The following is a 22,846-nucleotide window of genomic DNA, read 5'->3' on the forward strand; positions in this document are numbered from 1 at the left end:
GTTTGAAAAAATGAAGAAAGGAAGGTTTAGATTGATCTTAGAGTATTTTTAAAGATTGGCACAACAGCATGGGCCAAAGAGCCTGTACTGTACTGTAATGTTAAATGTTCTATGTTCTATGTTCTAAACATATGTTTAACGAGTTTTACATTGGTAAGAAAAAAAATGGGGCTTCAAAAGGAGCTGATTGAACTGAATTTTTTTACATTGACTATTAGAACAGTATGAAACTCAGGTAATGAAATAAATTCATCTGTGCAAATCCATTGCTCATTTCAGTTGAAGAACACTTCAGAAATGTTTTTATTTTTGTTCCTTTTCCACTAGTTTTACACTCACTAATGGGGTCTTGGTGAATCATTTGTAAGCAATGGTCCTGGTCTTGCTGACCCAATGCCTCTGCCCAGAGTCACACTCACATTATTCCCATGGCCGCGCATATCTGGTTGAATGCAGAACGCCAATCTCACTATCTCAAAGACTTATTCGAGCTGAAGGTCTGTAATTAGTGGAGTTGCGCAGGGATCTGAACTGGGACCTCTGCTGATAGTAATGTACATAAATGACCTGAATGAAAATGTAGATGAGTGTGTTAGTAAATTTGCAGATGATACCAAGATTGGTGGAATTGTGGATAGTGTAGAAGACTGGCAAAGAATACGGTACAACATAAATCAGTTGCAGATATGGGCAAAGAAATGTCAGATGGAGTTTAACCCAGATAAATGTGAGGTGTTGCACCTCAGTAGGGCAAGTGCGAGGAGACAGTACACTGTTAAGGGCAAGATCCTTCACAGTGTTGCTGAGCAGAGACACTTGGGATCCAAGCTTATTGCTCCTTGAAAGTGGCTACACAGGTCGATAAGGGGTTTAAGAAGACTTATGGAATGGTAGCTTTTATTAGTTGAAGCATTGAGCTCAAAAGACAGGAGGTTATGTTGCAACCTTATAAAACTCTGGTTAGGCCAAATCTGGAGTATTGCATACATTTCTGATTGCCCCCACTATAGGAAGGATATTGAGGCTTTGGAGAGGGTGCAGAAGAGGTTTACCAGGATGCTGCCTGATTTAAAGGGCATGTGGTATCCTGCTTCGTCTCTTCATCTGATAAACTTGGGTTGTTTTCTCTGAAGTGCCGGAGGCTGAAGGGGTTTATAAGATTATGAGAGGCATAGCTAGAGTCGATAGGGAGTATCTGTTTTCCAGGGTAGACATGTCTAATACCAGAGGGCATGTATTGAAGCTGAGAGGGGTAGGTGCAAGGGAGATGTGAGGGGTAACTTTTTTTACTCAGAGATGCCCAGAATGTGCTGCCTGGTATGGTGGTAGAGGCAAGTACATGAGAGACTTTTGAGAGTTGTGTAGATAGGCACATGAATGTGAGGAAGATGGAGGCATATCGCATGGTCTATGTAGGAGACATTACTGTTTTGGGTGTTTTTGATTTGCCTTATAGCTGGTTCAGCACAACATTGTGGGCTGAATGGCCTGTTCCTGTGCTGTTCTGTGCTCTATGAAAACTTTGAATGCCAGCATCACCCCCAATCCAGTTTTGACAAGTGTAAGTTCTGTGAGTATATTTCAATCATTTCTGAATGTAGCTGAGATAAGTGTATGCTATTAAGAGTGTAGAAATTCAGTAACTAAAGTATTACAAAACCACTTACAAATAATCATTAATAACTACATTTATAAAGACATGGATGTAAAATGAAATAATTTGTAAAACAGCTAATCTACTTTCGTCTTCATCTCCTAAACTATCATTCTCCAAACCCATTGAAATCTAATCTGGCTTTAAGCCCTGGAGGTAATCGTTTGGTATAATGCTGGGGAATGGTAGTAGGAGTCACCTCTTCATCTGGAAACTCTCTAGCAGCAGACTAAGTTCTGGAGTTGTGCCTTTTGATATTCCATGTTTGGAAGTCCAAGATCCAATAACTGCTTAAATAGACAAATGCTGACGGGTCCATTCAGAACAAATTGGCAACAGCCAACAAGATCGAGTCCAACAAAGTAACACATCAAAAACCTTTTGAAGGAAGAAAATCTATTCCTAACATAAATGTGTAAAGTCAGTTTCACTGTGGATCAAATATTGCTTTTACTAACCTGCCTGTGAATTTAGAAAATGATGAGCTGAATAATTCCTTTGCCTCTACCAGCTGAAATTTGGATTGAATTGAACACTCAATCTAATAACTAATGTCCTGGGCATGGTGACCATTTAACAGTTTACCGAGTTATAAAACCATTAATATATTTGTTCTTTTGATATTGCTAATATACTTCTTGATTCATTTATAGAATGTGAATGTCACAAGAAAGCCAATATTTATTGTTCATCCTAATTAACTCCTGAATGTATCTAGTCATATCAGGGACATTTAAGAGTTACCAACAAATAGGCCTACCAAGGTAGCTCTCTGTCTTGATATATTAGATATAATTAGTAAGTTCACGGTTGCCTTTATTGATTTTATTTACATTTAATTATTGAGTTTATAATGACAAATGACAACTTTGAAATGTGTTTGGAATTCACCTAGTCAAGAGGTATGCAAGCAAAGAATTCAGAAACTTACTATTCTCCTGAAAGCGTGCAACAAAGCCAGTCAGGGGGATCTGTGGAATAGACGGCAATAAAGGAGAAAGGACAGGTTCTGGGGAGCAGACTAAGGGAGTGGTAGAGACATGCAAAAGCCCTTGTAAGTCACGAGAGCAACTGAATCAGATTAAACTGCATGAAGTGGAATTTTAAAATTCACAAAGCAGAAGAGATCTTACGTGAGAGTGGGGAGGAGAGAGGAGTACCATTTACAAATGGATACCGTATAGAAGGAAAGCTTGAAGAGTGCCTGCACCTGAGGCTTGCAGAAGCTGCCGCATTATGGCCTTGCCGAGGGCCCTGCCACATAAGATGGTGCTGACAGGCTGAAGCAGAGAGAGAAGAGCAGGAAATAAATCCATCAACATGTACCATCCACAAAAATCAATTACAATGTTTTCCATTGGCATTTTAGAACTCTAACACAGTATTCTGAATAATGCAGTTGGTTGTTAATTCACTGCTTTTATCTATCCTTTATAATGTTTGTGTTTTCACTTGTTCTGTATGGGGTGTGGAGATGCCTCAGAGCTGGCACTCCAATCTGTACACATGCTCAGCAAGTTTCACAAAAACAAGTTCATTCTGGTGTCTTGAGAATTTCTGACAAGCTTAGACATGACCAGGTAATTACTCCACCAATTATACATCCTGTAAATGACTGGGATTGATCTCATGACATAACTATATCTCACTAAATGTGTAATTTGTTAGAAAAATTCTGTTGGTTTTATCTGGAGTTGTTTCTGACATTTTGAGCATGATATTTATTTGTTGTAGTCAATGTTGGGTACAGATTTCGATTACTTTACTTTCCATAGACTGCAATAGCTTTGGAATAAGTGGCTTTCCATGTGTTCTTGCTCCATCTCCAACTCAATGACTGACATATACCTCATCACTGACCCTACAACAGAGGTTCCTGGCTTTGACATCCTCTCCTCCAAAGACAGTCATCAGGAACCATTCAGCCAATGAGTGATGGGGCCATCTGCTCCACAAGTGGAAAATGCAAGATGAATCCACAGTCTAGTTGTGTCCATAAGTCACAGATCATGGAATACATCACATCAGCCTGCCCAGTCAAAAATGTCTTCTTTCTCCCATTGACATCTCAGCAGATCAAAGAGTGGAATGACAGTCTGGATAACCAAGCACAGGGCTATTAATATCATTACAATAGAGACAGACAGTGAGCTGTTAATAGACTCTTGCTGCACAATTTTGAGACATAAAAGATGGTGAAAGCTGCCTCTTAACAGAGAGGTGCAGAGAAACACAAGAAAACACAGAGAGACATGGATATGGGTGGAGAAATGGCAACTGGAGTTTAGCCCAGCCCAATTTGAAGTATTGCACCTTGGTAGGTCAAGTGTAAAGAGACAGTACACTGTTACAGGCAAGACCCTGAGAAGTGTTGATGACCAGAGAGATTTTGGGGCCCAAGTTCATAACTCCCTGAAAGTGGTTACACAAGTTAATAGGGTGGTGAAGAAGACATGTGGCATGCTTGCCTTATTTAGTCAAGTTATTGAGTTCAAAAGTTATGCTGCAGCTTTTTAAAACTCTAGTTAGGCCGCATTTAGAGTATTGCATACCATTCTGGTAGCCCCATTATAGGAGGGATGTTGAGGCTTCGGCTGCCTGGATTAGAGGGCATGAGCCATAACGAGAGGTTGGACAAACTTGGGTTGTTTTCTCTAGAGTGGTGAAGGCTGAGGGGAGATCTGATAGAGGTTTATAAGATTATGAGAGACATAGATAGAGTAGACAGACAGTATCTTTTTCTCAGGGTAGCAATGTCTAATGCCAGAGGGTGTGCATTTAAGGTGAGAGGGGATCATTTCAAAGGAGATACAAGGGGCAAGTTTTTTTTACACAGAGAGTAGTGGGTTCCTGGAACACACTGCCTGGGGTGGAGGTAGAGGCAGATACATGAGGGACTTTTAAGAGATGTTTAGATAGGCAGATGAATGTGAGGGAAATGAAGGGATATGGACATTGTGTAGGCATAAAGTTGCCCATTTGATTACTAATTTATTTGGTTTGGCACAACATTGTGGGTTGAAGGGCCTGTTCCTGTACTGTACTGTTCTATGTTCTATGTTCTATATGGGGTGGTTCAAGTAATGGATGGACAAACCAAATATCTATTTAACATCTTATTGACTGCTTGAAAGTTTCATGCTGTTTTTCAAACCCAGAGAAGCATGTCAAACCCATAGCAGAATCAAATTATATTTTCTTGGTTTCACACATAGAATCTTACTTCCGGTAAGATGGTGGCGCGCTTGGACACAACGGCTTCTATGGGGCCAACCAAAGATGTTATTGTCTTTTTTAAACATATTTTTTATGATCACAATACCGTTCTGAACGATAAGAGGTCTACCCCATCAGCAAGTTGCTCATTGGCAGAAAAACTGAAGGAGCTGGACTTGGTCTGGACCGTGATGCTGCCAACGACAGCGAGGTGTCAGTGCATGAAGGCGGTGTGCAGTCTAACACTGAGTGATCATCTTAGTCGCTCTTTTTGTGATTGTAAGACCCTACTGGACATTGGTGGTGTGGGATACTGCGTCCAATTCATTGGTTTATTGGTGAATGGTGGGGGGCGGAGAACGGGGTAGCTGTGTGGCCTCAGTCATAGCGAGGATTAGGCTTTGAGCTATGGTGTTACCTGTTTGCAACTGCCCAGGAGGAGATGTCAGAGTCGGGTGCTCCACCAGACTGCCAGAGGTGGTGTGGCGCAGCGTCCATGCTGGAGTCAGTGCTGCCCCCAGTGTTCACTCGGCAGAAGACAAGCTGTATTGTGTTTGACTGCAGACTGCTGAAACATTTGTGGACTCAGGGATTTGGTCTTTTTTTTTGTATGACTCTATTTTACTGATATCTTTTATGTGTTATATGTATCTTGTGTTGTGTATGACTGTTGATACTGTGTTTTGCACCTTAGCCCTGGATTAATGCTGCTTCATTTGACTGTCTTAATGGGCATTCATGTATGGAAACTTGAATTTGAACTTGACATTTTAAACATTCCCTCAGATTAGTTTAAATAACATTATTTTATGTGAGTGAATATAAGGTAAACCTGAAGATTCCTTACCTGATGAAGGAGCATCAGATATTAAGGGGGGAGGAGGAGGGAGAGAGTCCTCAATGAGAACCTCGGGTGGAGGAGCAGGAGGGGGCAGTCCCATTGAGGACAGAACTGGTTTGCTCGGGAAGCCAAGTCCATCTTCAAAACATAATAACTACAATTAATCCCACTCTATGCAGGTTTAAGCAAATTAGTCTTGTGTTAGTTAAGGACAATAACATTCTCTAGCAATTACATTCTATTGCAGCAAAATTCAGATCGTAAGCACATCTTTGGGTACCTATTCCAAAATCAATACAGAACATAATGGTTTAAAATCCTCTCAGAGTTATACTGACAATTAAACTTGTTATTTTATCACTTGATATTAAACAGGAGCTATCTCATACTTTGCCATTTACATGTGCCATGTAATTTTCTTTCCACTGCTGCTATCACATTGAAATTATCCCCACTACCTCCTTTATCTGAAACTGGTTCAAGCTTAAGTTAGCAGAGCCATAGATTTCAAGTCAGCACATGAGACATTTGCAAATAATATCCTGCAGTTTCATTTTACGGTATAAGGCTTCTAACTGTATAAGCCACATGGGGGCTCTGTTCAGTGGCACTAGCTTTTATAGTTCATTTAAATAAAAACATTGACCTGTTAAAATTAAAATGAATAGTTGCAAAAGCTATTCCTGTATGCTGGATTAATTTTAAAAATTTAATATGTCACATTGATAAAGTAGGGTTAAACCCCAGAAAATGACTTAATCCACATTAAGCCCACTTTGAAATTTCATTTTTAAATACATATGAATTTTGGCACACTTGTTCACAGAACTCAGTTCATTACTCCCGTCTACTAGACAATAATTATACATATCCATCAATTAATTTTTCTATCGCTCAAGGGACACCTCATTATCATTGGAAATCTTTATATCATTTGCTTCAATCACATCTCTTTCTAACTTATTTCTTTTTTGCACAACTTAATCTAATTTGATTCCCTTGTCTTCATTTTTAATTATGACCAATAGCATTCAAACCCTCAAAAAGCTGACAATTTTAATTCCTACATACTTTCCAGAACAAGTAATATTGATGCATTCAGTTCCACTATAATGCCTTAAGTTCAACTTTGTTGATGTACATATTTTTAAATTAAATTCATACTTAAAGTAAATTTGTACATTCTTAGAACAGCAGAAAACAAGACTGCAATTTTGAAGCTAAATTACAAACAACAGATTGGTTAATATATAATAGTCCAATGCATCCACTTACAATGATTCCAAAGTGTACACATGTACCAATACTGACCTGGTTCATATATTACTGGGGCAGGTGGGGCTGGTGTGGAGGGTGGTGCTGGTGGAGGAGGAAGCACTCCCACCTCACTGGCTCTGGAGCTACACCTGTTTCTACTTGGATCACTCCTTCCGAAAAGCAGGAAAGAGCAAAGAAGAAAGGGAAATATAATCATGAGAATTTCCATTTTCACCTTTAAACTCCCCAAGTTTTATAATTGCTCTGACTGCGCTTACCCAAGCATCTGAGATCCATCTGGTGATGGAGAGCAAGTCACAGGACTGTTGTATGCACTTGGGGCAACGGGAGGCTGAACCACTGCAGGGACCTTACCGCGTCTTCTGAAAATGGCAGAAGCAGAAAGACTTATAAGTACAGAACATAATAAATGGAAATTAAGAATGCAACAGTACAGTAGGCGATAAAAGCTTTAAGCTTGGACTGAGACTAGTGACAAACTTTTTTCTTTGCTGGTTGAACAGATGTGGACAGCTTCAAATTGGTATCTGCTGGCATTAGCTTACAACATCAAAATGGGGATCTCGTTCTGAGAGCATATCGAATGAGTTGGATGTAGAAACAAACTTGCTCTGCCAAGTGTACTTTGAATCCTATTTGAAAGCCTCTGCTTTATATGAATACTGTATGTAAGGGGCAGAGGAGTGGTGGTTCTTCCTGCTGTGTGTAATTCCTTAACTTTTGCTAACTGTTGTTCATGATGATGAGCATGCAGGATAAAAAGTTAAAGAAAGACTTTCTCATCCATACCGGCATAACCTCCTTTAGTTTAAAGAGGAGTCTAGTTTATTCTAGTTGATTATTACAGGAAAGGAAGAGCCCATCAAATGTACATTGAGTCTTTAAAAAGCAGTCCAGGTAGTCAATCCCCTTTCTTAGTAACTCTGTATTATTTCTTAATTTTCTCATTTACAACTAATTAACTGCTGGAAGTTGCTATTGCATTTGCATCCATTTCTTTAGAGAGTGTAACCCAGATCATAACGATTCCATGCTTGAAAGAAAATTCTCCGCATCTCTGCTCTGGATCTGTTGCCAATTACAGATTGCTGTCCTTGCAATATCTGTTGTCAAAATCCTGGAACCTGGAGCAACTAACAAGCTGCTGGAGGAACTCAGTGGGTCAGGTAGCATCTCTGAAGGGAAATAGGTGTTCTATGTTTCATATCGAGGGCCTTTGTCTAAACTGATGAAAGAGCCAACCCAAATCATTGATTTTCCAGTTCCCTTCACACATGCTGCCTGACCCCCTGAGTTCTTCTAACATCTTGTTTGTTTTACCTTAAATGTCTGTTGTCTGTTCTATAACTACCATGAACGGAAACATGTTCTGAAATTTATTCCATTCAAGCTATCGTATATTTCCATTAAATATCGCAAGAAAATATCCTGTTAACATCTGTCCTGAGATAACTATTGTATATATATAAAGTTTCATCCCTGTAAAATTCCATGATTATATTTTGAAGTACATTTGCCAAATTTTGTTATTGGAACAATTTCCACTTCAAGGGTTTGAAGACAGAAATCTAGGCATACGCACATTCTACTACTCTGGACAGAAATCCAGCAGAAAAAGAAGAAACAATTGGAAAACACATTTATTGCCTGCATTTATTGCTTTGCCTCTGAAGCGAGCACCCAAACTTTGTCAATTCTTCTGCCCATTCAGTGCCAAGATGTGTCTAAATGATGATTGAGTTAATAAAGCCAACTGATTTCCTGCTTTTCCTACTGCACTACCATCAGTCCTACATAAAGCAGAGTGGCAGAGGTGAGAAGCCCACAGGTAATCCTGTAAAAGGAGTCACGATAGCACCTCTCCTTGTTTAGAAGTTTGCATAGGTTCGGCATATTACCGAAAACTTCAACAGATTTTCATAGATGCACAGTGGAGACTATCCTAACTGGTTGCATCGTAGCCTGATATGGAAACACCAGTGCCCAGGAATGGAAAAGTCTGCAGAAAGTGGTGAATACAGCCCAGTCCAACACAGGCAAAGCCCTCCCCACCATTGAGTACATTTACAAGGAGTTTTGCCAGAAGAAATTAGCATAATTAGCATTAGCACCCCCACCATCTAGGCCATGCTCTTTTCTCATTACTACCATTGGACAGGAGGTACAAAAGATTTACCAGGTTCAGGAACAGTTATTACCCTCAGCTCTGAACTGATTACACAACCGACAGCTTTACTTTCAAGGACTCTACAAATCGTTTTCTAAATATTATTTATTTTTTATTAGTACATTTTCCTTGTCTTTTGCACATTGGTTTTCTGTCAGTCTTTGTATATGTATGGTTTTTCATAAATTCTTTCGTATTTCTTTATTTTCCTGTAAATACCTCAAAGTAGTATATGGGAACATATATGTACTGTGATAATAATTTGACTTTGACTTTGACTTTAAACCCTGCTGGTGGAAGAGGTCCTCTCCGTCCTCTGCTTCCCTAGTTACTTCATTCAATGTTGCAGGTCTTTGAATCCATTGCATGAAATTGCAGAAAGACGATTTCTCCACGTTTAACTCTCCCAAATGTTAACAAGTATCCTGCTTTATAATTCACACTTACCCAATCGTTCCTTGAGAAGGTACAGTTGGGCACGTTGGTATACTTCCTTGTCTATTCTTACGTGTTAGAGTTCCCAGTCTTGAATTATTACTGCTTTCCTAAGTAGGCAAAATGAGAGTAAAATATATAACTCAGAGGAAGTTTCAATTGAGGAAATCCCTTCAACTGTTTATTTTAATTAATAAGTGAAACTGATGCCTCTGTGCTCTTCTAGTTAAAGTTTCTGTGTAATGGTTTTTCTATAAATTATAATATCAAATCCAAGTATTATTTGAAAGGCAATAAGGTAACACAATGTGAAAGTAATTCCCAGTCAGATTCCAGGTGGCTAGGTAATTGCCCCTGTCAATCAGGCCTGGTAATCTCACTGAATGGTTAAAATTCATTCCATGCCCATAATTTACATGGAGTTAACCTTCACATTCCATTATTCTGTCAAAATTAATCTGATTTTATTGGATGGATTCATACATTTGTGCTAATAATTGCTGTTTATTTACAGAGCCATAGAGCAAGGAAACAAGCTATTTGGCCCACCACACCCATGCCAACAAATGGACACCCATTCCTTTCATCCCACCTTCCTGTAAACTTCTACTCCGAGACAATTTAGGTGCTTGTCTAGACTTTTCTTAGATACAGTCAGTGTCTTTGCTTCCACTAATCTCTCAGGCAGTGCATTCCAGGTACTCATCACTCACTTAGTGAAAAAAATCCCACTCAGATCCTCTTTGATTCTCTCACCCTTTCCCAAAAGCTACTGTATGTCTGATAGTCTTATCTACCTCTCCTATGGGGAAAAGTTTCCTGCAGTCTACCCTATATATACCCCTCATAATTTTATATACCTCAATCATGTCTCATCTTAAACTTCTTTGCTTTGGGGATTAACAAACGCAGCCTCTCCAGTCTCTCCTCATAACTGAAGCACTCCATCAGAGGCAACGTCCTGGTGAATCTCATCTGCATCATCTTCAGCGTTATCATAGCCACCCTATATTGTGATGACCATAACTGCATGCAGTACTCCAGTTGAGGTTTAACCAATATTTTATAAAGTTGGCACATAATCTTCCTGTTTTTGTGTTCAGTGTCTTATCTAATGAATCCCAGTGTTATATGTGCTTATATAACCATGTTAATTTCAGCACAACCACTGTCAAGGATCTTTGGCCTTACATGTTTCAATACTCACTAGGACTTTACTTTTCATGACTTCCATCCCAACCTCAGTCATATTCCCAAAATATGTCATACATTCATCAGGATTAAGTTCCATTTGGCATTTCTCAATCCATTTCATCGACACATAGACATCACCCTGTAATCTAAGACTATCAGCCACACTGTCAATTCTACCAACCTTGCTGTCATCTGTGAACTTACTGATCATGCCTCATACATCCACATCCAAATCATTCATATATATTATAAACAGTATTTTACAAACATCAATCTCACTGAAACACTACTGATCACAGGTTTCAATCCTCTAAAGAGGCCTCCACCATCACCTTCTGTCTTCCGTTGCCAAGCCAATATTGGATCCAATTTACCAACTTGCTCGAGGTCCTGTGGGTCCTAACCTTTCAGGCCCATACTTTCTTTACTGTACTGTGGCCTGTTTGCTACAAGCCCAACAATAAGCCCACCCCATCCCACCTCCAAAATTGGAACAAAAAAAAAACTCGAGATGCTGGACATGCAAAGCAAAGAAAGGTGATTATCATTTAAGGTAAGGAAAAGAGTTAACATTTCAGGTCAAGAACCATCCATAAAAGTTGGGATGTTAGTTTATGCCTTGACAAACGCTGGAATATTATGTGCAAATCTGGTTACAACACTTTAGGAAGGATGTGATCGTGCTGGAGAGAAAGTAGATGTTGTCTGGATTGGGAGACTTTAGTTGAAGGGAGAGATTGAATATGCTGGGCTTGCTTTACCTGGATCAAAGGAGGCTGACAGAAGTATCAAAAATAATGAGAGGTAAAAACAGGGTGGATAGTCAGAGCAATGAGGAAGCCAAAGACAGAGAGTTCAGGGTGGGAGTGGAATGGAGAATTAAAGCTTAGGCTTACAGTGGCCTTGTGGCAGACTGGAGGAGTTCAGTGAAGTAGTCTCCCAATCTACTTTTGGTTTTCCAATGTAGCTAGAGTCGCAGAGCAATACAGCACAGACACAAGGCCTTTGGCCCAACAAGTTCACGTCGACCATGGCACCGACCCATCTAGTCCTAGCTTCCTGCAATCAGCCCAGACCTCTCCAAGCCCTGCCCCTACATGAACCTATCCACATGCTCCTTAAATTATACTATTGTACCTGCCTCAACTATTTCCTCTGGCAGCTCATTTCATATACTCACCACCCTCCATGTGAAAAATGGGACCATGTCTTGAGCAACAAATACATTATACCAAATTTGAGAAAGTACAGGAGAATCAAAGGTAATGTTAGAGATTGTGGTGGCATTAGTAATGATCTTTCAAGAATCATTGGACTCTGGCATGGTGTCAGAGGTCTGGAAAACTGCAAATGTCACTCCACCCCTTAAGAAAGGAGGAAGGCAGCAGAAAGGAAATTAGGGACCAGTTAGCCTCACCTCAGTAGTAGGGAAGATATTGGAGTCAATTGTTAAGGATGAGGTTATGGAGTACTTGATGATGCAGGACAAGATAGGACAAAGTCTGCATGGTTTCCTTAAGGGAAAATCTTGCCTGACAAACCTGTTGGAATTCTTTGAGGAGATTAGAAGTAAGATAGATAAAGGGGGTGCAGTGGATGTTGTGTACTTGGACTTTCAGAAGGCCTTTGACAAGGTGCCACACATGAGGCAGCTTACCAAGTTAAGAGCCCATGGCATTACAGGGAAGTTACTAACATGGTTAGAGCATTGGCTGATTGGTAGGAGGCAGCGAGCGGGAATAAAAGGATCCCTTTCTGGTTGGCTGCCAGTGACTAGTGGTGTTCCGCAGGGGTCCATGTTGGGACCACTTCTTTTTATGCTGTATATCAATGACTTAGATGATGGAATAGATGGCTTTGTTGCCAAGTTTGCAGATGATATGAAGATTGGTGGAGGGGCAGGTAGTGTTGAGGAATCGGGTAGGATGAAGAAGGATTTAGACAGATTAGAAGAATGGGCAAGAAAGTGGCAAACGAAACACAATGTTGGAAAATGCATGGTGATGCACTTTGGTAGAAGAAATAAATATGCAGACTATTTCCTAAACAGGGAGAAAATCCAAAAACCAGAGATGCAAAGGGACTTAGGAGCCCTTGTGCAGAATACCCTAAAAATTAACTTGCATGTAGAGTCGGTGGTGAGGAAGGCAAATTCGATGTTCACATTCATTTCAAGACGTCTAGAATATAAGAGCAGCGATGTGATGCTGAGGCTTTATAAGGCACTGGTGAGGCCTCACCTTAAGTATTGTGAACAGTTTTGGGCTCCTCCTCTAAGAAAAGATGTGCTGGTCTTGGAGAGTGTTCAGAGGAGATTCACAAGGATGATCCAGGAATGAAGGGGTTATCATACGAGGAACATTTGATGGCTCTGGGTCTGTACTCGCTGGAATTTAGGAGAATGAGGGGGGAATCTCATTGAAGACTTTCGAATGTTGAAAGGCCTAGACAGAGTAGATGTGGAAGGGATGTTTACCATGGTGGGGGAGTCTAGGACAAGAAGGCACAGCCACAGAATAGAGGGGGCGTCCATTTAAAACAGAGATGCAGAGAAATTTCTTTAGCCCAGGGGTGATGAATTTGTGGAATTTGTTACCACAGGCAGCTATGGAGGCCAGGTCATTGAGTGCATTTAAGGCAGAGATTGATAGTTTTTAATTGGACACAGCATCAAGCATTGTGGGGCTGAGGAGGGGAAATAAAAGGATCAGCCATGATTGAATGGCGGAGCAGTCTTGATGGGCCAAATGGCCTAATTATGCTTCTATGTCTTATGTCTTATGATTTAATCACTGTGTCACCTGAAAAGATGGTTTCGGATCCTGGGTGGGATTGGAAGTGGTGAATAGACTAGAGCTGTGTTTCCTCCAGCTACAGTGGAAGATGCCATGGGACGGGAAGTGGCGGGTGAGGATGGAATAGTGAATAATAGAGCGATGTGGAGAGGAAGATGTGTCAGTGGTGGGATCAAATCCTTCAAACATATCAGCACATGCATTATGTGCAGATATTACATTTTTGTGTGAAGCATAATTGAATTTTGAGGGCATACTGCATGGATTCCATTTGTCTGACACACAAATCAAAGAAGCACCTGGACATGTGCTGTGGCATCAACTATATATAAAGCACATATGGGCATTACTTCAGCAATTCTCATATATGAGCAAAATGCTCATGACACTCATGTAGAAATGAGCCTTCACAGTATATGTGAGACCTGCTTAATTTGCTGATGACACTACACTGATTGGTTTAATCTCAAATAATATTGAGGCAGCTTACAGAGAAGAAGTCATCACCCTGACACAGTGGTGTCAAGAAAACAACCTCTCCCTCAATGTCACAAAAACAAAGGAGCTGGTTGTGGACTACAGGAGGAATGGAGTCAGGCCAACCCCTATAGATATCAATGGATCTGGGGCTGAGAGGGTGAACAGCTTTAAGTTCTTCAGCATAAATATTACCAAGGATCTCGCGTGATCTGTACATACCAGCTGTGTGGTGAAAAAGGCACAACAGCGCCTCTTTCACCTCAGACGGTAGAAGAAGTTTGGTATGGGCCCCCACATTCTATGAACTTTCTATAGGGGCACGACTGAGAGCATCCTGACTGGCTGTATCACTGCCTGGTATGGGAACTGTACTTCCTTTAATCGCAGGACTCTGCAGAGAGTGGTGCGGTCAGCCCAGTGCATCTGTAGACGTGAACTTCCCACTATTCAGGACATTTACAAAGACAGGTGTGTAAAAAGGGCTCGAAGGATCATTCCAACCACAAACTGTTCCAGCAGCTACCATCCGGGAAACGGTACCGCAGCATGAAAGCCAGGACCAACAGGCTCTGGGACAGCTTCTTCCACCAGGCCATCAGACTGATTAATTCATGCTGACACAGCTGTATTTCCATGTTATATTGACTATCCTGTTGTACATAATATTTGTTATAAATTACTATAATTGTACATTTGAACAGAGACGTAATGTAAAGATTTTTACTCCTCATGTATTTTAAGGATGTAAGTAATAAAGTCAATTCAATTCAATTCAACTGCAGGAGTAGGACTGATCCTATAATTGATAATGCCTGGACCTAGTGCACTGTAAATATATCAAAGGTGAACCCTTGAGAGATATTCACTGGCCCATCATACATTATTTAATATGGCTTTCCAGGGAGCAAAGAATTTGTAAATTTCTGTTTTTTAAATAAGGAGGAATGTGAAACTTCAAGATGACAAATGACTTGGTTAATTATACTCATTCCAACTCCAATTCATCCAAAGTACTGGACTTACTTTCTTAAGAACAATGCCAAAGTGGGTGGATTTTTCCTTTTTTTATCTCATACATATTTCAATAAAAATTTGGTTGACAAAGTACCTCAAAAGTTACATTTTTATCAAAATCAATGGAGTTCTGTTGAAGGGTCTTGAGCCAGATGTATTAATTCTGTTTTTCTTTCCACAGATGCTGCCTGACCTAATGAGTGTTTTCAAGTCAAGTCAAGCTTATTGTCATTTAACTATATACATGTGTATAGGTATATAACCATGTAATGTATATAGAAATGAGACAATGTTTCTTCGAACCAGGTTGTAAAGCACAGTAGTACACATAACACACAATAACTTATGAAGGTAAGGATAATGTCTACAGATAAATCACAGATAGAGTAAATAACAAACTGAAGTGCATTAATATTAAATATTGTAAGGTACGGAACAGATTAACCAGTGACACTTCGAATACGATGCGGCAGATGGCCTGGGGAAGAAACTGTTTCTCATCCTGGCCGCTCTTATTTTTATGCATCGTAGTCTCCTGTCTGATGGTAGGAAGTCAAAGAGGATGCTGGATGAATGGATGGGATCCTTGATAATGCTAAGGGCCCTGCGTATGCAGCACTACCGATAAATATCCCCGATGGATGGTAGAGAGATCCCTATGATCCTCTCAGCTGTTCTCACAGTTCTTTGTAGGGGCTTCTGCATTTATTAGTTCAATGCAATTTTTCTTTTACCAATTTACCAAATTTTACTCAAATGAAGAATGCCTTGGCTATTAATCCAATGAATATTAAACATCATGGGCACTTAAGTGAGAAGACAGGTGTCAGAGTCTGTAATACCTGAAAGCAAGTTTACTTTGTAAGACTGAAAATAAATGTTGGCTTTGACAGTGATGCTCACTGAATTTAAAATAAAATAAAGGAGAAAATATTACAGTTCAGTATTCAGTCAACATTTTTGCTAAAACTAGAAGATGCAAGTAAGTTGATATTGCAATATAATAATTTGCCTAACTATCCGTACCCTTGAGGAAGGAGATACATTCTTTATAGACAGTTCAGTGTGGATTGGATTTCCTTTATTGTCTGCTAATTATGTTAAAATTTAGAAACCGCAGTCATTGAACAAGCAAATTAGCCATATCTGTTAATCATGTGCTATGCTTAACTATGGATGTCCCAGAAATATTAGGTTGCATTAAACTACTAATATGGACAGAGGGAGATTTTGCTGAATGTTATTTGCTGCAGTAAAATAATGATATTATTCACATATTCGTATATAATTTTAGCTTTGAAATAGTCAAGCAAATATGCGTTCAGTGTGTTTAATTGTCTCATAAGTGCTCCATGGTTTCTGTCTCATTGACTGTCTTAATTTAAAGACACTTCACAATAATTTTCTGATAATTTTGCTTTTAAGCAATCAACTTTCACGTTGCTCTTTCATTTACCATGCTTGATTCAAGCTATTAGATAATAAAAACCCTTATGGAAGGTTTGACTGAATTGATAGGAATAGATTTTTATCTAAACTAGATATTTTCCTACACTTTGATTAGGAAGCAAATATATAATATCAAATTTTTCATGCTCTGCAATAACTCATATAAAAATTCAGGCAGATTTTTATTCCTAAAATAAGCTGAATCAGTTTTCTTACCTTAACCCCATGGCCAATGTCATCCAGAAGCGTGTAAACAATAGGTTTCCTAGTGTACTTTACACGTTGTATAGGATTTGAAGGAGGTATAATTTTGTTAATCTTTGGTGTGGTCTTAATAGTAGTAAATGTTCCAATCTCTCGGCGAGCTACCTTTTCCTTGTGCATTTCCACCCTCTGTGTGTATTAAAGAGAAAAAAATTAAGACAATCAAGCTATGTTAATTGTTTAGCAAGGTAAAAAAAAAATCTCTTATCTTTAATACACAATGTAAATCATGATTTCAAATATCTAGGATCTCTGGAACTTAGAAACCCTGTGTTAAATGGTTATATTATCAGCAAGGCTGCAAAAAATTACAAGGAGCTATCAAATGTAACACTACCTAGTAGGAAATCAGCTTGAAGGACCAAATGAACTTCATTTGTATAGAGCCTAAATAGAGCGGATAGCCAAAAGAGAATGAAAGGCCTAGATAGAGCAAGCATGGAGAGAATGCTTCAAAAGTTGGGAGGGTTTAGGACCAGGGGGCACAGCTTCAGAATACAAGAACATCCAAGTAGAACAGAGGTAAGGAGGAATTTCTTTAGCCAGAGGATGCTGAATCTGTGGAATTCGTTGCCGTAGATGGCCGCGGAGGTCAGGTCATTGGGAATATTTAAAGCAGATTTTGCTAGGTAAGGGTGTCAAAGGTTACAGTGAGAAGGCAGGAGCATGGTGTGGAGAGGGAAAGTAAATCACCCATGATCAGATGGCAGAACAGATGCAATCTAATTCTACTTCTATGTCTTATGACCTACGTCTAATGTGTTTGTTGATTCTATCATTTTCAAGAAAACAAACAGTTTCTATCCTAAATTACTGCTGATATCTCTATGACCTTGAAATTGTTTGGCAACAGAGAAAACGTATTTAAACAATGGTGCACAGTGAGCCAGCAATATGCTTCAAGGTGCAATGCTGCAAAATGCTATGCTGCATGAGACCCATGCCCTCTTGCATGACTGTGCAGCCTGCACACCAGCAATGTAGTGAAAGGACCTTTTCATGCATGTTATACCATCGTAAAGGACACAAAAAAAACAGATGGGTCTGGTCCATTGATTGCAGGGTGCGGGGGGAGAGTTTCTGGGAAAAGAGATCACAGTGGCATTGCTATTGCATTGGGACACTTTGATTTGAATGATATGAATGTGCAGTTCAGGGAGATGGCAAGCACGAACAGCTAAGGTAGGGTAGGATGGGAGTAGAGATCCCAAGTGAGCCATCATGAAGGATGATTATTTTACATGAATTTGAATCCACTGCTCCAGATCACACAGGACTGCTCACATAGCATCCTTTCAAGCAACGATAAAACGGGCTACATATGCGGCAATGGGATGGTGTCTGGTTCTCATCCTGAAATGGACCAAAGTAGTGTCTAGAAGTCTATTACACATTACAATACATGCTCCTGGTTCTTCATACATTCATGCATTGGATGTGTAAGGGGGTTTCGATTTTTCTGTTACTGCGGAGGCTAATTAAAATGGCGTCTTTGTTATGTTAATCTGGGGAATGCGGCTTTGTTGCCTTAAACGCTGAGAAAGTTTGCGCTAGCAGCTTGTTGTGGTTTAGAGGGTGATAAGAAAGTGCTATTAACCAATTGGGATAGTTGTTATGGTCTTGGTGTATTTGAAGATACTGTTTGCGAAGGGGTTTTGGGGGCAGAAGGCGGGAGAGCGAGACAGAGGATGGACGAGGTGCTGTGAGTTCACTAACGGGGTCGGACCCCGAGCGGGACGTTCGGCAAGGAGACGGAGACGGATTCGTGTGGAGCGTCTGGTCGACCACCTTTGTTGGTCCCAGGCGGCCGGTCGAGGTGGTCCAAGGGGTCGCAGCGTGAAGAAGAAGGTCCTTGAGCTCCAACGGGTTTTGTGCACGAAGAGATTGAACTTTGATAAGTGTGGCGCCTTTTATTTCCCTTTTATATTTTATTCTCTTTTAATTATATAGTTCCAGTAATATCTATAAACTGTAAATCATTTAATTGCATCTGGTGTATTGTCTGTTATTTGGGCGGGGTGGGGTACCTCACACAGCATCCACACAAACTAATTACCCAGTTTGGCGGGGCCGAGGCTGTTTCCCTAGACGACAGCGAGCCGAGTGACCCTGAGGGTGGCCAGGGGGGCTACAGGTGCATGTATGGATCTTGAAAAGGAAACTTTAAACACACAATTCACAATTAGTCTGTAGTTCTCGCTAGTAATTATATTTTATTTTAAAATTGAAATTGCATCAGACAGGACTTCCAAGCATTTCACTGTACAATTTCTAAATCTACATTTATTGGATCATATCTGTTTATGTTTGTTCTTACTAAAGACAAACTTTGTGGGTTTACGCTAGAATCTTTTTATTACTGAACTGCTGGCGGGTCACCATTGTAACTTCCAATTCCGGGTGAACCCCTCACGTTGCCCATTGGGAACTGAAGCTCTTTATTATGCACATGTAATAACACAATATCATTTTATGCTTTGATTATTTGATTAATGCTTTTGTGTGGTGTTTATAACCAATGCTTTTCAACACAATCAATAATGCATGTTTCCCTGCAAGATGTTCAATACAAGCTAGAGCATTTTATTAAGTTTTGTCTATTAGCTGCCAAGTGTAGACCCTCAAAATGAACTGCTGATTAATTTTAAAGAAGTTAGCTTTTACTGTCTTTGATGATTATATTAAAAAATGGTTGCGATATATTTTAAAATATGGTAAATTGATTTATGATTGTAGTTAGGGACTATTCAGTAGACTCATAAAAGTGGGAAAGAAGCCTGGTGAGGTGTGATTTTAGGCTTTTGTATCTTCTGCCCGACGGGGGAGGATGAGAAGAGATAACGCTCGGGGTGTGTGGATTATGCTGACTGCTCTACTGAGGCAGCGGGGAGTGTAGACAGAGTCCATGGAGGGAAAGTTTGTTTCCTTAATGTGCTGAGCTGTGTCCACAACCGATGAAATATATAATATATTTGGGACCAATTTAACCTAACAAATTAATAAAAAAGTGTTAATATGACTTTTAAAAATGGGTTAAAAACAAGCCACTTAGGTTCACTTACCTTTTAAATGAAAGTAGGTGATCTATAGAAATGAATGGGACTTGGGTAAGTATGTCAGCTTTTGACCCACAACAAAGCTTCAAGTACCAGAGGGTCAACATCGCAGAGGATCTATCCAAGGCCACACATTGATGCATTCATACAGAAGGCACACAAGCAGCTCTACTTCATTTGGAGTTTGAGGGGATTTGGTATGTCACCAAAGACTCTTGCAGGTGTACAGTGGAGAGCATTCTGACAAGCTGCATCACAGTTTGGTATGGAACCTCGAATGCACAGGATTGCAAGAGGCTGCAGAGGGTTGTAGACACAGCCAGTTCCATCACGGGTACAACCCTCCATGCCATCGAGGACATCTACAAGAGGCAGTGCCTCAAGAAGGTGGTATCAATCATTAAAGACCCTCAACATAATAGCAATAACGCTGGAGTTTCCCATTAGGTGATTGTTACATCCATCTTTTGGCAATAGCTGCACCGGAGCTGCCCTTCATCCTGGCTGCAGACTAAATCTTATATACAAATCACTACTATATTTCTCTCCCTTTTGTCTTCCAGCGACCTTTACAGCTTCGAGAAAAAGGAAATAAAGCCAAGAATTGCAACCTTTGAACACCCACACAAACACACATATAACACTACCAATTCCCTTTTAATATTATCTATGCTCTAAGTTCAACTTTTTTTTGTAAATGGAGCAGGTTGCACAATGCTCGCCACTTACGATGTTGAATAACTGCATCAAAGTGCAGTAGTTTCTGTACTAAACCGTTTGAAAGGAAGTGCACATACTCGGGAAAGAAGGAAACTTTTTTAAAAAATCTGCACCTAAAAGAACAGTGTCTGAACAGGCCATTTGGCCCATAATGCTGTGTTGAACTAATGAAAATAGTAATTAAACATCACAGTAAATTGTTCCTTTCTGCCTCCACAATGTCCATACTCCTCCATACACTGACGTTCATGTGTCTAAGAGCATTTCAATGCCTCTACTGTATTTGCTTTCCCTGGCAACACACTTCAGGCACTTGTCACTCTTTGTGTAAAATACTTGCCCCACAGATTTCCTTTGAACTTACCCTCCTCTCACTTAAAACCCTCTGGTCTTAGACATTTCAACCCTGGCTGTCTACTATATCTACTGAATGTCCTCATAATCTTATGAACTTCAATCAGGTCTTAGTTCAGCCTCCGCTGCTCCAGAGAAAACAGCTCAAGTTTGTACAACCTCTCCTTATATAATAATTCATGCTCTCTAAATCAGGCAGCTCTGTGGTAAACCTCTTCAGCAGCCTTCCAGCCTTCCCAAACCCTCCACACCTTTCTTACAATGGGGTGACCAGAATTGAATGCAATGCTCCAGATGTGGCTTAAGTATTCTTATAAAGCTGCAAAAACTGATGAAAGAGGAAATATTTAAAGCTTGTGCATTCAAAACCTTAACTCTTTCTCATCCATTTTCTGACAGTCTTGCTGTGCGATTTGAGCATTGTGTGCTGTTATAAAAACACAATTGATACTCAATGGAGAGGTACAGCAGTCTGGACCTACCACTGGAGCATTGATAGTTGCACTAATCTTACCCTTATCTATTTCACTTTTCTCACATTCCTATCAATTCCAACCAGATTCTACCACACAGTGAGACACCAGGAGCTATTTATTCTTGTCAATTAACTTATCAACACACACGTTTTTCAGATGTGGGAAGAAAACCACCCAGTCACAGGAAGGATGCCCATACTCCAGGATTGAACTAGGTCAATGGCACTGTGAGGCCACAGCTCTTACTGACTGCACCTCTGTGCCATTCATACTCACACTGACTCAAAAGCACACCAAGGTAAGATCTTTATAAGGGTTCATTTATTAACACATACAATGATTTTTAAATGGAAATTATCTGTTGTGTGTAAGATTTCCTCCCACCAGTTTCTGTCTCTCATGAATTGTGAGGAAGTAGACAAAGCAACAGTGACAAACAGAGGCAATTAGGACATCTTGCATTTCTAAAACTGGGACAGAAGTGGATTTCCAGTCAACATGCACAGCATTTCGAGGCAGTGTCACAAATAACTGTTTTTTTTTCCACTAAAGAGATTGAGCTGGGAAAAGGATTTCAGCCCATTGTCCTATGTAAGGCGTATGTATTTGGAAGGAAACTCAAGGGTCTTATTCACAAAGCTGTTACTCTCCAGCAGTGCCACAAACTTTGTTAACACCATCCTCTTTGTGATGTTCATGAACAAGTTCTGGATCTTGTGCTTAATTACAGCAGAGTATTTTCAACTGTTTGAGGAATACCGAAAGAACCTTGTGCCAAATTTGTCTATTTTCGTTTTTAAAAGCATGACAACAAAATTGCATATCTTACTGAAAGTGAATTTGGTTAACTAAATATCCATTCCACAGTGCTATACTTTTGACCTAAAGGTGGAGCAGCTTCACCTCAGAGCTGGAAGGTTGTGGGATGAAGTCCTGCTCCAGAGACCTGAGAAAATCACTACAGTAAGGTGGCATTACACTGTTGGAAAAGTTTGCCCAAAATCACTAAGTATGGATTTTAGAGATGCTGTTACGTCTTGCTGCTACTGATCAAGGATGAACTTCTAGACCCCAGTCTTTTGAATTAAATGTCCTTAATCTCTGATGGATTTACAATATTGAATTGCTGATGTCTTGGCTAATACTTTTTCTTTAGTCAACTGATTATCTTGTCTTAGCACATTGCTATTGAGAAATTATTGTACACAAATTAATTTTGTTTAGGGTCAGTATGTGACATTGCTTTAGAATCAATATTATACTGTATATCTATTACAATTGTGAACACACTTTAAAAATGAAATAGAAAATACTGGAAATACTCAGATCAGGCAACATATTGAAGAAAGAAAATTGGTGCTTCAGGTTATCAGACTTTGATGAGGTGTCATTGATCTAATAAGTTAGCCCTGTTTGTCTCTCCAAAAATATGGGCTGCACTGTGGAATATTTC

At 39.9% G+C, this 22,846-nt stretch overlaps 1 protein-coding gene across 1 annotated transcript in view; it reads right to left on the reverse strand.

Moving 5' to 3' along the window:
* The window catches only part of LOC140191632 (abl interactor 2-like), a 41,125-nt gene that overhangs the window by 7,618 nt on the left and 10,661 nt on the right, over window positions 1-22,846 (reverse strand). Inside the window, exons 3-7 of the mRNA XM_072249211.1 lie at window positions 16,740-16,916; window positions 9,604-9,701; window positions 7,247-7,351; window positions 7,023-7,138; window positions 5,718-5,849 (exon numbers count right to left, since the gene is read on the reverse strand). Coding sequence (XP_072105312.1) covers window positions 5,718-5,849; window positions 7,023-7,138; window positions 7,247-7,351; window positions 9,604-9,701; window positions 16,740-16,916 — 628 coding nt within the window. The remainder of the gene's footprint in view (window positions 1-5,717; window positions 5,850-7,022; window positions 7,139-7,246; window positions 7,352-9,603; window positions 9,702-16,739; window positions 16,917-22,846) is intronic.

Source organism: Mobula birostris, chromosome X, assembly GCF_030028105.1.
Source record: "Mobula birostris isolate sMobBir1 chromosome X, sMobBir1.hap1, whole genome shotgun sequence".
Lineage (NCBI taxonomy): Eukaryota > Metazoa > Chordata > Chondrichthyes > Myliobatiformes > Myliobatidae > Mobula > Mobula birostris.